The sequence below is a fragment of the Schistocerca cancellata genome, chromosome 4, assembly GCF_023864275.1.
Source record: "Schistocerca cancellata isolate TAMUIC-IGC-003103 chromosome 4, iqSchCanc2.1, whole genome shotgun sequence".
Lineage (NCBI taxonomy): Eukaryota > Metazoa > Arthropoda > Insecta > Orthoptera > Acrididae > Schistocerca > Schistocerca cancellata.
Genome location: NC_064629.1, coordinates 729,093,867 through 729,108,758, shown reverse-complemented (window position 1 = coordinate 729,108,758; position 14,892 = coordinate 729,093,867). Strand labels below are relative to the sequence as shown.

The 14,892-nt window shown below is 41.2% G+C and overlaps 1 protein-coding gene across 1 annotated transcript in view; it reads right to left on the bottom strand.

Moving 5' to 3' along the window:
• LOC126184771 (actin-like protein 6A) overlaps positions 1 to 14,892 on the bottom strand; it is a 118,109-nt gene that overhangs the window by 58,371 nt on the left and 44,846 nt on the right. The window contains exon 2 of the mRNA XM_049927324.1: positions 542 to 793. Coding sequence (XP_049783281.1) covers positions 542 to 793 — 252 coding nt within the window. The remainder of the gene's footprint in view (positions 1 to 541; positions 794 to 14,892) is intronic.

Sequence of the window (14,892 nt, the reverse complement as noted above, 5' to 3'; positions counted from 1 at the left end):
CAGGAAGTCGTTTCTGAAAGTATTTGTATGGAGTGTAGCCATGTATGGAAGTGAAACATGGACGATAACTAGTTTGGACAAGAAGAGAATAGAAGCTTTCGAAATGTGGTGCTACAGAAGAATGCTGAAGATAAGGTGGGTAGATCACGTAACTAATGAGGAGGTATTGAATAGGATTGGGGAGAAGAGAAGTTTGTGGCACAACTTGACTAGAAGAAGGGATCGGTTGGTAGGACATGTTTTGAGGCATCAAGGGATCACAAATTTAGCATTGGAGGGCAGTGTGGAGGGTAAAAATCGTAGAGGGAGACCAAGAGATGAATACACTAAGCAGATTCAGAAGGATGTAGGTTGCAGTAGATACTGGGAGATGAAGAAGCTTGCACAGGATAGAGTAGCATGGAGAGCTGCATCAAACCAGTCTCAGGACTGAAGACCACAACAACAACAATAGAAAATTCAGAGCAAACGGCATACTGAAAAATGTGTATTAAATGCAGATAACTTACTCTGACATTTTCAAAGTCAGTGTTGCACATACCTGACAGTACCCATCTGGAAATTCATATGTTGCTGGTGGTATACAGGCATAAATTTCTTCGTGCAGCTGTGATCTGCTCACTTCTAAAACTTTTGCCTGAAAATCCTGCAATACCCTTTTAATCATAAATTTATGCCATGATGTAGTGACTGCAGGCAGATTTGAGTGTTTCATCCACTTGGACTTCTCGTTTTTGGCAACAGCTTCCTTTGATGCAACCATGTAGGGTGGGACAACTTCAACAGCAAATCCCTGGAATTACAATTGAAGAATAAAGAAACATTCAAGTTAAGAACTAAATAAAATTGAGAATCACATATTTAAATGAGGTGGATACATACTAATATGTTCCGAGATGTCATACTATAATAATATTGCTGTTTTTCGCAAATATTGCTAATTTTACTGCCCTGTGGAAACACCTTGTCACTTATTAAACAATTTCTGTCTTTACTTAATAATATCATTAAAATTGGTCGTGACATGTACAAGAATACTTACAGCTTGCACTTGCAAACTGCTTCAAGTTTCAAGTAGTGTGATTTACCACATACACATGAAATGAGCAATGTGTAATAAGGTAAACTGCAGTTTCTTCGAAGTCCTTCATTATCAACTAAACATTATTCCCTTCCCAGCCACACAATCAAGGCAACAGATTTCTCACATAACATTATCACAAAAAAGTGAAACTGCAATATAAATGAAATTAAAGCAGTAGCCCCCAGTGTTTTTTTGTTAACCATACTAGAATTGTCATCAACTGACTATTTAATTTTTGATAATTTTACTACTGAGATTTAGAATGGTAAGTATTCTTCCCACTGCCCTTTTGTGAGTTTTTATGGGTTGCCATTATATAAGAAGCCAACTCACTATGCACCATATACAAAAATTATGCAGTTTTTGTTCATTACAATAAGTGTATCAATATGCAGCAAGTCACAGTAGTATACAGGGTCAGTCACTAACTATTGCCACCAAGAATAATTCTGAAAGCATGAAATGAATTGAAAATTTTGTTGGACAAAAGCTGCATGGGACAACGGGGGTCATAATATGACGTTGGTTTTTTGTTGCTAGGTGGGGTCGTGTCAGAGATATGAAGGTCAACTTTGTTTTTTTAAATGGGATGCTATAATTTGGTACTTATTTTCTGATAGCGGCTATCGAGATGAATCCAATGATGTGTAACAGTAAGGTCTTTGAAGATCAACGTAGGTCACAAAGGTGGCATGAACGTCCATTTACAGAAGGTGTTCGAAGTGATGACCGATGGTATCAATGCAGTGCTGCAATCTTCTTATCATGGATTGAGTGGTATTCCTTACCACATCGGCACTTGTCAAAGAACATGTTCTGACAATTCTCTCTCTCTCATATCTTCAGGTGTAGTTGGAACGTCTTTATAAACAATGTCTTTTAGGAATCTTCCCACAAGAAAAAATCCAGAGGCATCAAGTCTGGCAAATGAGGTGGCCCTGACACATCTCCTCCGCATCCAATCCAATGATTTGGGAATGGTCTCTGCAATTTATTTCTACCCATCAGCGAAAAATGTGCTGGACAAACATCATGTTGATACCACATTCTGTTCCTTGTTCCTACAGGTATTTCTTCCAATGTTTCTTGCAGGAATGTGGCGTACTTCCTACCAATAAGATCTCCTTCAATGAAATAGGGACCTATAATTCTGTCCTCCAGAATCCCACACCATATATTCAGTGACCACGATTTTTGGTGTGCAACTTGCCGCAGCCAACATGGATTTTCAGTTACCCAATAATGCATGTTACGCAAATTAACATTTTCATGGTTTGTGAATGTAGCCTCACCAGTAAATAAAATCAAATTAATAATGTGTCATCCCTCTGAATCTGAAGTTGAGCCCATCGGCAGAATTCAATGCGACACATACAATTCGTACCAGTTAATTCTTGGTGGAGACTGATACAGTAAGGATGATACTTGTGGTGATGCAGAACACAAACAAAACTACTCTGGCTCATGCCAGATTCCCTTGCGATTTGATGTGAACTAACACAAGGATCTCTAACCACAGTGGCATGAGTACCACATTCCGTTTCCTTGTTAGTAACTTTCCTTTGCTTGATATGTTTCCGATGTGTTAAAGATCTAGTTGTTCTCAATTTATCACACACATAGTTAAATGTACGACATGTAGGATGAGTATGTTGAGGATATCTTTCAGTATATAAGTCTCTACCTCTGAATTTCGTTGGCATTCTCCATAAATGAGAAGCATATCGACTTGTTCTTCAAAGGAATAAATCATTCACATTTGCTTGATTTGACGATACTAGTCTTACCATTCCTATCAGTGTTGTATTGTCAAACTGTCAAATGGTGTTTACATGTCAATGGCACGGTAGATGGATACGTCATATTTAGCGAATATTTACTATTTGCACAATAACTGCCAAAGTGATAAGCAATACCACTCAATCCATGATAAGAAGATTGCAGCACTGCACTGGTACCAATGGTCATCACTTTGAACACCTTCTGCAAATAGATGTTCATGCCACCTTTTTGACCTTTGTTGACCTTCAAAGACCTTACTGTTACACATCCCTGGATTTACCTCGATAGCCGCTATCAGAAAATAAGTACCAAACTATAGCATCCCATTTAAAAAAAAACAAAGTTGACCTTCATATCTCTGATGCGACCCCATATAGCTACAAAAAATCAACGTCATATTATGGCCCCAGGTGTCCCATACAACATTTGTCCCACAAACTTTTCAGCTACTATCATACTTTCGGAGTTATTCTAGGTGGCAATAGTTAGAGACTCAATCCGTATATTGTAGAAACAAAGCAATGTTTTCGAACTTCCCAAGTGATCTCATGACAAAAAGAAACTGACTGTTGTTGCAGTTTTTATCCATCTTGTACAGTGTATTACCATAAGATATTAGGCACATACAGAGGTGGTAAGACATGCTCTCATAAGCATAGTAAAACAATTAAGTTAGAAGTAAGTATGCTTCCCGCAGTCCACAAAAAGAAATATTAATTTTGTGGAAAAATTACTTTGGTAGTAAGCATACTTCCCACACTCCTGAAAGGCAGATGAGACATTTCATGACAATTAACAGCTGTATCTCACAATAAACAGAAACTACAGCTGGTGCAGCAAATTACTAGATTCCAGGAACAAACAGAGGTGGTACGACATATTACCATGAATGCAGTAAAGAAATACTGTTCATAATCCAGACTGGGAATTTAGTTACTGCCATTAGAATAACATACACACAAAAAAAAAACAGATCATTCATACTGAATCCAGTAAACTGCATCTACAGTTCTACACACAGACAGACATTTCACTAGAAACTGCTCATTATTTATGTACCCAGTAGTTATTAATGGCTACTTTAATATAGATCTGCAGCACTTGTGCAAGAGGAAAACAGTTTATGTATGTCAGTATCCTTAAACCAACTACAATTCACAAAAATAGCAGCAATTCAAAAAGTAATGTGTTGAATGTGACAAATCATAGTGCAGAATATGTGTCATAACATAAATAAAATATTACAAACCAATCCAAGACAATGAATTTATGGTCAGATGAAGAATACATTTGAAATATTCAGAATGGACATGTCAGTTTGTTAGTTCATAAATGAGGTCAGAACAGGGGAGGATGCTGTTATTGTTGGTGTCAGAGATTCATAGCAAGTGGACGGCATTCCTCTCACAAAACTGCCCTCAACATGGCATGGATCTAGGAAAGAGTGTGAGCAACAACACACTTAGTGTGAGCATCCCAAACATGCTTCAGAATATTCAGGTTGGGAAATTAAGCATTCCACTTCACGGTACTCGCATTGCAACTCAAAAGTGGCACACACATGTGCGTGCCTCCCATACAGAGTACCTACCCCATGATATAAGCCTGCAAACTAAGAGTTGCAGTTGCGTAATCATAGTCTACATGTATATATGGCTGTTTCACAGAATATCTTGGATGAAGGAGCAAGCCCACGATATCTCTAGTGGAGAAAGGAAATACCCCATGGTAAAACCATTAACTTTAGATTAGAATGTTACATGAAACATGAACAGTGATGTATTATGTGATCATTTATTGGAAGACCAATAGCTGATCAAGCTGTCTTTTTTTTTATTTTTATTTTTTTTTCACAGCTACACTTTGTTTCCGTTTGTTTTATCTATTTACCTTTCATTCTTTGCTACTAGTTTCAGGGCAATAACCTCATTCTTAAGCAATTATTCATGCCACCAGGCTGGGATATGGCATCACCACTGGTCACAGCTATTTCACAGGAAGTGCAATTTTAGTTTGGCCAATGGAATGACTAATTGTTTCAGAATGAGCCTGCAACCCTGAAACTAGTTGAAAATGCAAAGTGTGGCTATTTCCAAAACAAATACCTTATCAGTTATGAACCCCCCTATCAAGTTCTCCTTCAAAAGTAATGGAGAAGGTCACAAAATACTGTTTGGTCAAGGAAGAATCACATTACAGTCTATTTCCATAGTTCAGGATCTTGCATGGGGGAAAAAAAAAAGACCCTTGGTTCTTGTTGGGAGGGTACTGCTGTGAGTGGTGTTAAGAGAGATTGTGCACTTTAGTAAACCATAAAGACCATCATTGTGTTGTTAAATACATGTATAAAGCAAATTTAATTTTTAAGTAAGTGTATCCATGTCAACTTATGTTTATATGTACGGTAATTCCTTTGTATTGTGCATCAAGAATAGATAATTACAAATGCCACGCAAAGAAACCAGTTCAGGTACAGTAGGTGCCACTGGAAAAAGTGAACAGCTTTTCACATGGAAGTTGGCTGTACTGAGCCAAAGTGCAGGTGGAACTGACTCAATAACAGTGCAATTAGCAGACATCACAGCTAGCAGTGTTTACAGAATTAAATTACATCAGCCAACGTCATACAGGAATATAAAGCAGAAGCAGTTTGTGTGTGTCTAGGAGTTGCTACAAAAATTGCTTCTTAACACACAGAAGATATTTATTTTTGCTACCTGTATGTTTTATATAAATTCACAAAATTCTCCTGTAAAATACCTAAGGCAAATATAATACGATATGGTTTTCTTACAGGTGTTTTGTCCTCCTTTCTATGTCCAACACTATGGTATATACATTTTTCTGTTACACATATAATGTAAAGATTTATATTTTAGAGGAGTTTAGAAGATCAAGCACGAAAGTGAGCAGGCCAAAGACACACATTAGTTGTAGCCCCAGGAGCTGGCAGAGTGAGGCACAAGTTCACAGTACCCACAGTAATCATCATCAACTTGACCACCTACCAATTCCTTGCAATCATTACAGTTAAAAAAGTTCAGTACTACATTTGAAACAAAATGCTTGTTATATTATTATTATTATTTTGAAATAAGTTGTGGGATAGCCAGGAAGCAGCCTCCAAACTGAGTGAAGGTCTACAATATTTTTGGGAAAGCACAAATAAAATCTGGTGGATGTTCTAGAACTCAGTAATATGCAGCTGGAGTGTTAAAGTAAAATGAATAAATAATTCAGAGTATTATTTTCTTCTGCAAGAGTTATCAAATATAATTATAAGAGATTTACATGGGGTGAAAACTACAAGCATATATAGTACATTACTAATGAGTAACCGTTGTGCTGGAAAACAAACCCAGGTTTGGCCTTGACAGTCAGAGACAGTGGTCATGTGTGTGAGAGTTGCATTCACACAAATATGTGTGTGTGTGTGTGTGTGTGTGTGTGTGTGTGTGTGTGTGTTGTCTAATTTAGAAGAATGCTTTTGGCCAAAATCTTACTTATTTAGCAGTCTTTTTGTTGTATCTGTCTATGACTCAACATTTCCACTATATGGTGAGTAGCAATCTATCCTTTTCTTAATGCTGTGTTTCTTTTGAAGATAGCACATGAGGTTCTGGCAGAAATAAAGCTGTGAGGGTGGATCACGATTTGGGCTCATATAATGCAGACAGTTAGACAAAAGACAAAAGTCCCAGTTCACAACACAGTTTTAATCCGGCAGGGAGTTTCAAATATACACGTTGTTTGTAGCGTGAAGCAAGTAATGAGGTTATGGCAGCTGTGTCACAGTTTTTACTCTTTCATGAGGCACTGTGAGTTTTCAGAATAGGCAAACACTGTCTGTGTGTACTCACACATGTAGTTTAGTCTTTGTTATGCCTATTTAAAAAGCTAGCCAATACGAGTGCTTTCATTATCATTTGTCTGACACTCTCTCTCTCTCTCTCTCTCTCTCTCTCTCTCTCTCTCTCTCTCTCTCTCTCTCTCTCTAACTGTGGTACACCTCAATGATCTCTCTTCCCTTTACATAAGTTGTTTACCCAACCCCATTTACTTCAGTTAGTATGTAGATGCTTAAAAATAGGTATGCAAGCCAATTCCTTCACCATATGAGCAACCAAAATCTTCTAATAAAAGCAGGCTCATCCCTGTTAAAGAATGTACGGAATTTCTAGGTGCGATAATAAAGCATGCATGAAGATAAAACCATCCCACTTAGTAATGGTAATGCAAAGTGAATGACCTTGAATTTGAAGTGCATTGATAGACTGCACACGCATAGCAGTTTTCAGTTCACCAAAAGCAGGAACTCTACAAGTGAAAGATGTGATTTCACTTGTCTCGGCTGCATTTAATCATAAGATGTCCAGCACTGAGCACTTTTTCCCTTCCGTTATTCTGACTGATGACTGGCTCTTGTCCTCTAGAATGACAGTCAGTTTCCATGGAGAAGCGGAGGTCATGTTGTACCTCATCCTGTGACTAGTGTTTATCACTACTTTCTCCTGGTAAAAATAAGAATTTTTTTTAAGAGACTGGGGTAGTAATTCTTAGTTAATCATACACTATCAACTCAAAATTAATTCTATAAACTGCTGAAATCAGCAAAATGATACTTGTGTTGTTGGCATAGATGACTGTAGCAACGATAATGAACTAAATGGAGGAAAGAAATCCAGCTGTAATAAAACTGCATTTGAATGATTAATTAGTTGTACCTGGAGTTTACACTAGATGAAAATTTGAAATTACTATCACCATTGGTGTTGATGTGCCAATGATTTGATGTCCAGCAATATATCATTTCCCTGTTAAAAGCAACACAAAATGAAATGTTTATGTCTCCAGCTCCTGCTGAGTTAAACGGTAAACCAGAGCAAATTAAACGTCCAGCTACAAATGTTTTCACATTTTTCCTATTGGAAAGGGCATCTATCCAATGTCATTTGATGTGAACCATGAAGCTGTTACACTTTCTTTGTTGCACTGGCTTCCATTTTATCACGTCCACCACACCAAGAAACTGTGCAAGATTTCCCGCCACTGACTATCAAAATTTTGGCGATTATGTTCTTCATGTTGCCCTCTTCACATTGCCCTAAAGGGAAAAAACAAAAAAAAAATTGCCGATTATGTTCTTCATGTTGCCCTAAAGGGAAAAAACCAAATAAGATTAGTCTGGTGACTGTGGGGGAAGGGGGGGGGGGGGAAGGGTTTGGAGGAGGGAGAAGAGTAAGTATGCTTGTGTGCCACTGGGATGAAACCATCTACTGTTAATATGACCAAAATAGAAGAGGCAGGTCAGGCATGTCGAAGGATGTAACACTGCTTAGATTTTGGACATGGTCACTTTACAGAGCTAACACAAGCACTGAATCCAAACTGGTGAACATCATGATTTTGACTGAGATAAGTGGTGGAGAATAGGAAGGGGTTGTAAGGTGGCAAGCGAGAGGAATAGAATGGGAGGTGTTTAGCAAAGATTGCTTCACTGCGAAATATTTAGTTGCTTGCAGGGGACGTGTCTGGCACATACCCACATACAGTGAAGCAGGATACGCTGTAGAGGTCCACTGGAAGAAACATTAAGAAAAAGAGCACAGAAGTAAGAGGAAGGGTTCAGTGCAACAGAAAGAGATGAAGGAAAGTTACAGTGTGAAAGTCAGGGCTGAATAGGAAAGTGACTGAGGGACTGTGAGATTGCTGTGGGAACTTGAGGATGGAATGGGGCATGGTGGGGTGGAGGAAAATAGGTAATAGTGACAAGCTGAGGAGGAGAGATCTGAAGGAACAAGAAATAGACTGCAAGATAGCATGAGTTGTGAAGCAGCAGTTAAAGGTGACCACATTATTTTCTACTGTGAACCTTAGCTGCATTTTGCAAGTGGCTATACATACCAACTTAGGCTATACATACAAACTTAGGGAACACAAGGTCATTGTAGTGCGGCTCAAAACAATATCAACCAAAACCACTAAAAATAAACACAAAATATATCTATTTAAAACAGCAGATAAAAATTCTGCTTGATGCCTTCCTAAGAGAGTGTCTCCATTCCTTCCAAGCTAATTATGTAAGTGTAGACCAGATATGGCTCAAATTCAAAGATACAGTATCGACAACAACAGATAGATTCATACCGCATACGTTAATAAGAGATGGGACTGATCCGCCATGGGACACAAAACACATCAGAACACTGTTGCAGAAGCAACGAAAAAAGCATGCCAAATTCAGAAGACCGCAAAATCCCCAAGACTGGCTAAGTATCACGGAAGCTTGAAATTAAGTGCAGATGTCAATGTCAGATGCTTTTAATAGTTTCCACAATGAAACATTGTCTCAAAATATGGTAGAAAACCCAAGGAGATTCTGATTGTACGTAAAGTACACCAGTGGCAAAAAATAGTCAATACCGTCACTGCGCAATAGCGATGGAAATGTTACCGATGATGGCGCCACTAAAGCAGAGTTACTAAATACAGTTTTCCTTAAGGAAGGGAAGGGGAGGGAAGGCTCCCCATGCCAGGGGAAACTCCTTCATAGAAAGAGTGGAACAAATGTTGAGTGTGTGTGTGGAATATGGTACATGATATTTGGGTGGTTGTTTTGGTCTGTAAAGGCTTTGGCAAGACATTTAGCATAGAAGCTACCCTTATCCTGTTTGTCACTACAATGCAGTACCCTCAGAGGGACAGGCTGTATGGAAAAGACTTTGTGGTTTGCAATGGGTAGCAGCAATCAAAGTGGGGGCATTGCTGGTGATTGGTAGGTTTGATGTGAACAGAGGTACTTATGAAAAAGTCAGTGATGTGGAGTCATCTCCCACAAAATTTACTCAACAAACCAAGGACTGGATGACTTGAAAGCATGCCTCAAGATATGTCATGAGCAGGTTTGTATACAGAAACGCCATTCAAGAGCAAACAGCAAGGTGTCAATTTTTTTTAAATTTATTTTTATTTTATTTATATTTTTTTAGGTGTTTTTCAAAGTAGTAGTAATTGCGAGTGGTCATGGTTACCAAAAAAGACATTCTGGGTTTGAAGTCAGCCAAGTGTTGAGAGAGTTCATGTTTAGAAAGACCATGGGCCTTGTAGATATTGCTATAGAGATAGGAGGCACTGACAATGTAAAGCAAACCACGTGGTGGTAAAGAAACAGAACCTGTGAATAACAAGTAGAGAGAGTGTTAGTGCATTTTATATAAGAAGGTAGGTTTTCAGTAACAAAATGAAGGTGGTTGTTAACAATTGTAGTGATACTTTCAATGGTGGATATTAACTAGGCAGAATAGATTTCCCAAGAGGTTGGACTTACAGATTTTAGGAAGAACGTAGAAACTGGGTGTCCAAGAAGTGGTGCGAATGAGAATTCCTGGAAGGTTACCAAGGGATGGTTAAGTAGGGGTAGGAGAGTTTCACATTTAAATAGAGGTAAAAGCTAAGAGACAGTGTTCAGTGATGAGGTTGGGTTGGGCTGTGAGACCAGACAGCGAGGTCATCGGTCTCATCAGATTAGGGAGGGACGGGGACAAAAGTCAGCCATGCCCTTTCAAAGGAACCATCCCGGCATTTGCCTGGAGCAATTTAGTGAAATCACAGAAAACCTAAATCAGGATGGCCGGACGCGGGATTGATCCGTCGTCCTCCCGAATACAAGTCCAGTGTCTAACCACTGCGTCACCTCGCTCGGTTTCAGTATTGAAACTGGGGTTTTTTGAAGATGGGTTGACTATACATTACAGATCCGTTTGTGTTACGGGTTCTATTGGGTGGAGGGAAGAATCTCTGAGGTTTTGGCAGGTTTAGCACACCAGTTTTAATGGTTTGAGAGTTTGGTGGGTGGTGGTATTCCAAGGTACGGATTTAGAGGTCTTTTTAAGGTGGCAATGTACATGTTGGCAGGCAAGGGTTCTGATCTGGGACATGGAAATTTAGGATAACAGAACAGGAAGCAGATGTAAGTCATGTAATGTAATTTCACAAAACTAGTATAACCACACTTTTATGTCCCTGGACAGGGTTGCCAACTGTCCGGTTTTAGACCAGACAGTCTGTTCTTTTAATAAAACCTGTGGTGTCTCGTCGAATGTCCTGACTGAACATCAAAAGTCCAGTTTTTGGGCCCCCTTAAATTAGGCTAAATTCATATTTACTAAGTTCATTTTTTAAAAACTTTTTACAGAAGCCAAATAATGAAAATTGAGTCAGTTAAACTTTTCAATTTGATTATTCTTTGGTTTCAATATTTTATATCAGAGTGTGTCACAAGTTTGTAGAATTGTGGACTTGTTGCTATGAATTCCCAATGTAAGTTAGCGCATTCATTTGTTTGACAAGCCTTGTCAAAGAGGCTTTGCATTTTTATAAGGGGCATTCAAAAAGAAACGAGCCGGAGTCTGGAATGCACAAACCAGTGGCAGGAGGGTAATATCATGGCATGTGTAATGAGGTGTGGTTCCAACCAGAGCGAGGAAGTTTAAAGCCCGTCGCTAGAGAGCACGCGTGCACATCACATGACTATACAGAGCTAGCAGCAGCATGCATCAATCGGCCAAGCGCTGCCAGTCGGATTGCAAACAGTGACACAGATCAGCATAGAGGTGGTGTTCATTTTCTAACAGTGGAAGGAGTAGGAGGAACGGACATTCATCAATAAATGTCACAAGTGTACAGCAAACATTGCATGTCCCTTGCAAGGGTCAAGGCATGGTACAAGCGCTTCAGGCAAGGATGGGTGTCATTAGCCGATGATGCACGGTCTGGAGCACCACACTATATTACCAATGACATCATCTAGCTGGTGGACACATTCATTACCCAGGACCGCTGAGTGACAGTGAAAGCCATGGCAGTCATGGTCGGATTGAGCATCAGAAAAGTTACACCATCATGAAGGAAAGACTGCACATGCGCAAAGTGTGTGCCCAATGAGTGCAGCACAGTCATGGTTCAAATGGCTCTGAGCACTATGGGACTCAACTTCTGAGGTCATTAGTCCCCTAGAACTTAGAACTAGTTAAACCCAACTAACCTAAGGACATTGCACACATCCATGCCCGAGGCAGGATTCAAACCTGCGACCGTAGCGGTCGCACGGTTCCAGACTGTAGCGCCTAGAACCGCTCGGCCACACCGGCCGGCGCAGTACAGTCTTCAACCACACCTGGAAGCATGTCAAATGGCCCACTGTCTTGCTCATCTGCAGTGCTATGCTCGGGAAAGGAATGCATTCCTGGCACGAGTGGTGGCTGCAGAAGAGTCATGGTGTCATCACTTCGCACCAGAATCAAAACGACGAAGTCTCCAGTGGAAGCATCCAGGGCCACCACCACAAAAAAAAAAAAGCCAAGGCCATTCACATGTGTGCAGAAAAGGCTATGCTGACGTTCTTCTTTGAACGAGATGGTCTCCTCCTGATTCACTTCCTGCAGCATGGGACAACAGTGAATGCCCAGTGTTACTCACAAACTTTGACCACCCTTCACCAAGCAATCAAATTGAAATGACTAGGCACGGCTAGTTTCTTTTTGAACGCCCCTTATATTACACCGTGGTGCCCACTGTCGTCAAGTCATTTAAAGTCCGCCCGAATAAGCATGAACCAGGAAAGACAGACCAATAATAGCTTTATTTTCTTATGACAGCTGCATGTCACTTCCACGTGGACAATAGGGCAGAGTTACAATATCAATTTACGACTATTTATTCTTCTGTACAGTTAAATTATATAGCGGGTAAAAAAAAACTAAGCGACAGTATTGCATTTTCATTTTATTATCAGTGCTTGCAATAAAGACATACTAATTTTAACAGAAATACCGCTGTCGAAACAAATGAACGTGCCGAGTATACCCATTACGCGGCTGATTGCTGTCACGAAATACACTCCTGGAAATTGAAATAAGAACACCGTGAATTCATTGTCCCAGGAAGGGGAAACTTTATTGACACATTCCTGGGGTCAGATACATCACATGATCACACTGACAGAACCACAGGCACATAGACACAGGCAACAGACATGCACAATGTCGGCACTAGTACAGTGTATATCCACCTTTCGCAGCAATGCAGGCTGCTATTCTCCCATGGAGACGATCATAGAGATGCTGGATGTAGTCCTGTGGAACGGCTTGCCATGCCATTTCCACCTGGCGCCTCAGTTGGACCAGCGTTCGTGCTGGACGTGCAGGCCGCGTGAGACGACGCTTCATCCAGTCCCAAACATGCTCAATGGGGGACAGATCCGGAGATCTTGCTGGCCAGGGTAGTTGACTTACACCTTCTAGAGCACGTTGGGTGGCACGGGATACATGCGGACGTGCATTATCCTGTTGGAACAGCAAGTTCCCTTGCCGGTCTAGGAATGGTAGAACGATGGGTTCGATGACGGTTTGGATGTACCGTGCACTATTCAGTGTCCCCTCGACGATCACCAGTGGTGTACGGCCAGTGTAGGAGATCGCTCCCCACACCATGATGCCGGGTGTTGGCCCTGTGTGCCTCGGTCGTATGCAGTCCTGATTGTGGCGCTCACCTGCACGGCGCCAAACACGCATACGACCATCATTGGCACCAAGGCAGAAGCGACTCTCATCGCTGAAGACGACACGTCTCCATTCGTCCCTCCATTCACGCCTGTCGCGACACTACTGGAGGCGGGCTGCACGATGTTGGGGCGTGAGCGGAAGACGGCCTAACGGTGTGCGGGACCGTAGCCCAGCTTCATGGAGACGGTTGCGAATGGTCCCCCAGGAGCAACAGTGTCCCTAATTTGCTGGGAAGTGGCGGTGCGGTCCCCTACGGCACTGCGTAGGATCCTACGGTCTTGGCGTGCATCCGTGCGTCGCTGCGGTCCGGTCCCAGGTCGACGGGCACGTGCACCTTCCGCCGACCACTGGCGTCAACATCGATGTACTGTGGAGACCTCACGCCCCACGTGTTGAGCAATTCGGCGGTACGTCCACCCGGCCTCCCGCATGCCCACTATACGCCCTCGCTCAAAGTCCGTCAACTGCACATACGGTTCACGTCCACGCTGTCGCGGCATGCTACCAGTGTTAAAGACTGCGATGGAGCTCCGTATGCCACGGCAAACTGGCTGACACTGACGGCGGCGGTGCACAAATGCTGCGCAGCTAGCGCCATTCGACGGCCAACACCGCGGTTCCTGGTGTGTCCGCTGTGCCGTGCGTGTGATCATTGCTTGTACAGCCCTCTCGCAGTGTCCGGAGCAAGTATGGTGGGTCTGACACACCGGTGTCAATGTGTTCTTTTTTCCATTTCCAGGAGTGTATTTTTTCGTGAATGTATTAGGTGAACCGCACACGGTAAGCGTTTATTTATAACTGAAGTGTTTAAGAACGACACTGTAGTCCCTGGGTGATACGTGTACATATATAACACAGTATTATGGTGAGCTCAAATGCAGCAGGCTAAAAAAAACAGTGCCGTGAGTGTCAGTTAAATGACAAATGCCTATAAGAAACAGACTTCTTGGGGTGGCTTTCGAAACATGACGAATATACCGGATATTGTAAAACATGCCATGTAAGTTTTACAGTGAAATACGACTCAGTGAAAGCAGTAAAGCATCATGCGATTACTAAGACTTATATTGATAAGGCGCAGGATGTGTTGAACTCCACTGTTCCAAGGTATTTCTTGACAGCGGGAACTTGTCAGGAAAAGGAGGTGTCAGCAACGGAACTAATATTAACATTCATGGAGTGAAATATCACAGTTACCTTTCACAAGGCTGTAATAATGCACTTCTATCTCACTTTTTTCCTTCTTCAAGATTCGAAACTATCATCAAAAATTCACTATTGTCGGACTAAAGCTGAAACTACAGTAGTAGAGGATGTATTGGCTACACATTCTCTGCAACAAATTCTGAAGAAAGTTGGTACAACTCCATTCTCGATTGCATGTGATGCCTCAAACAAAGGAAATATGAGATTATTTCAAACTGCTATTCAGTACTTTGAACAAGAAACGAGAACTTCAGCTGT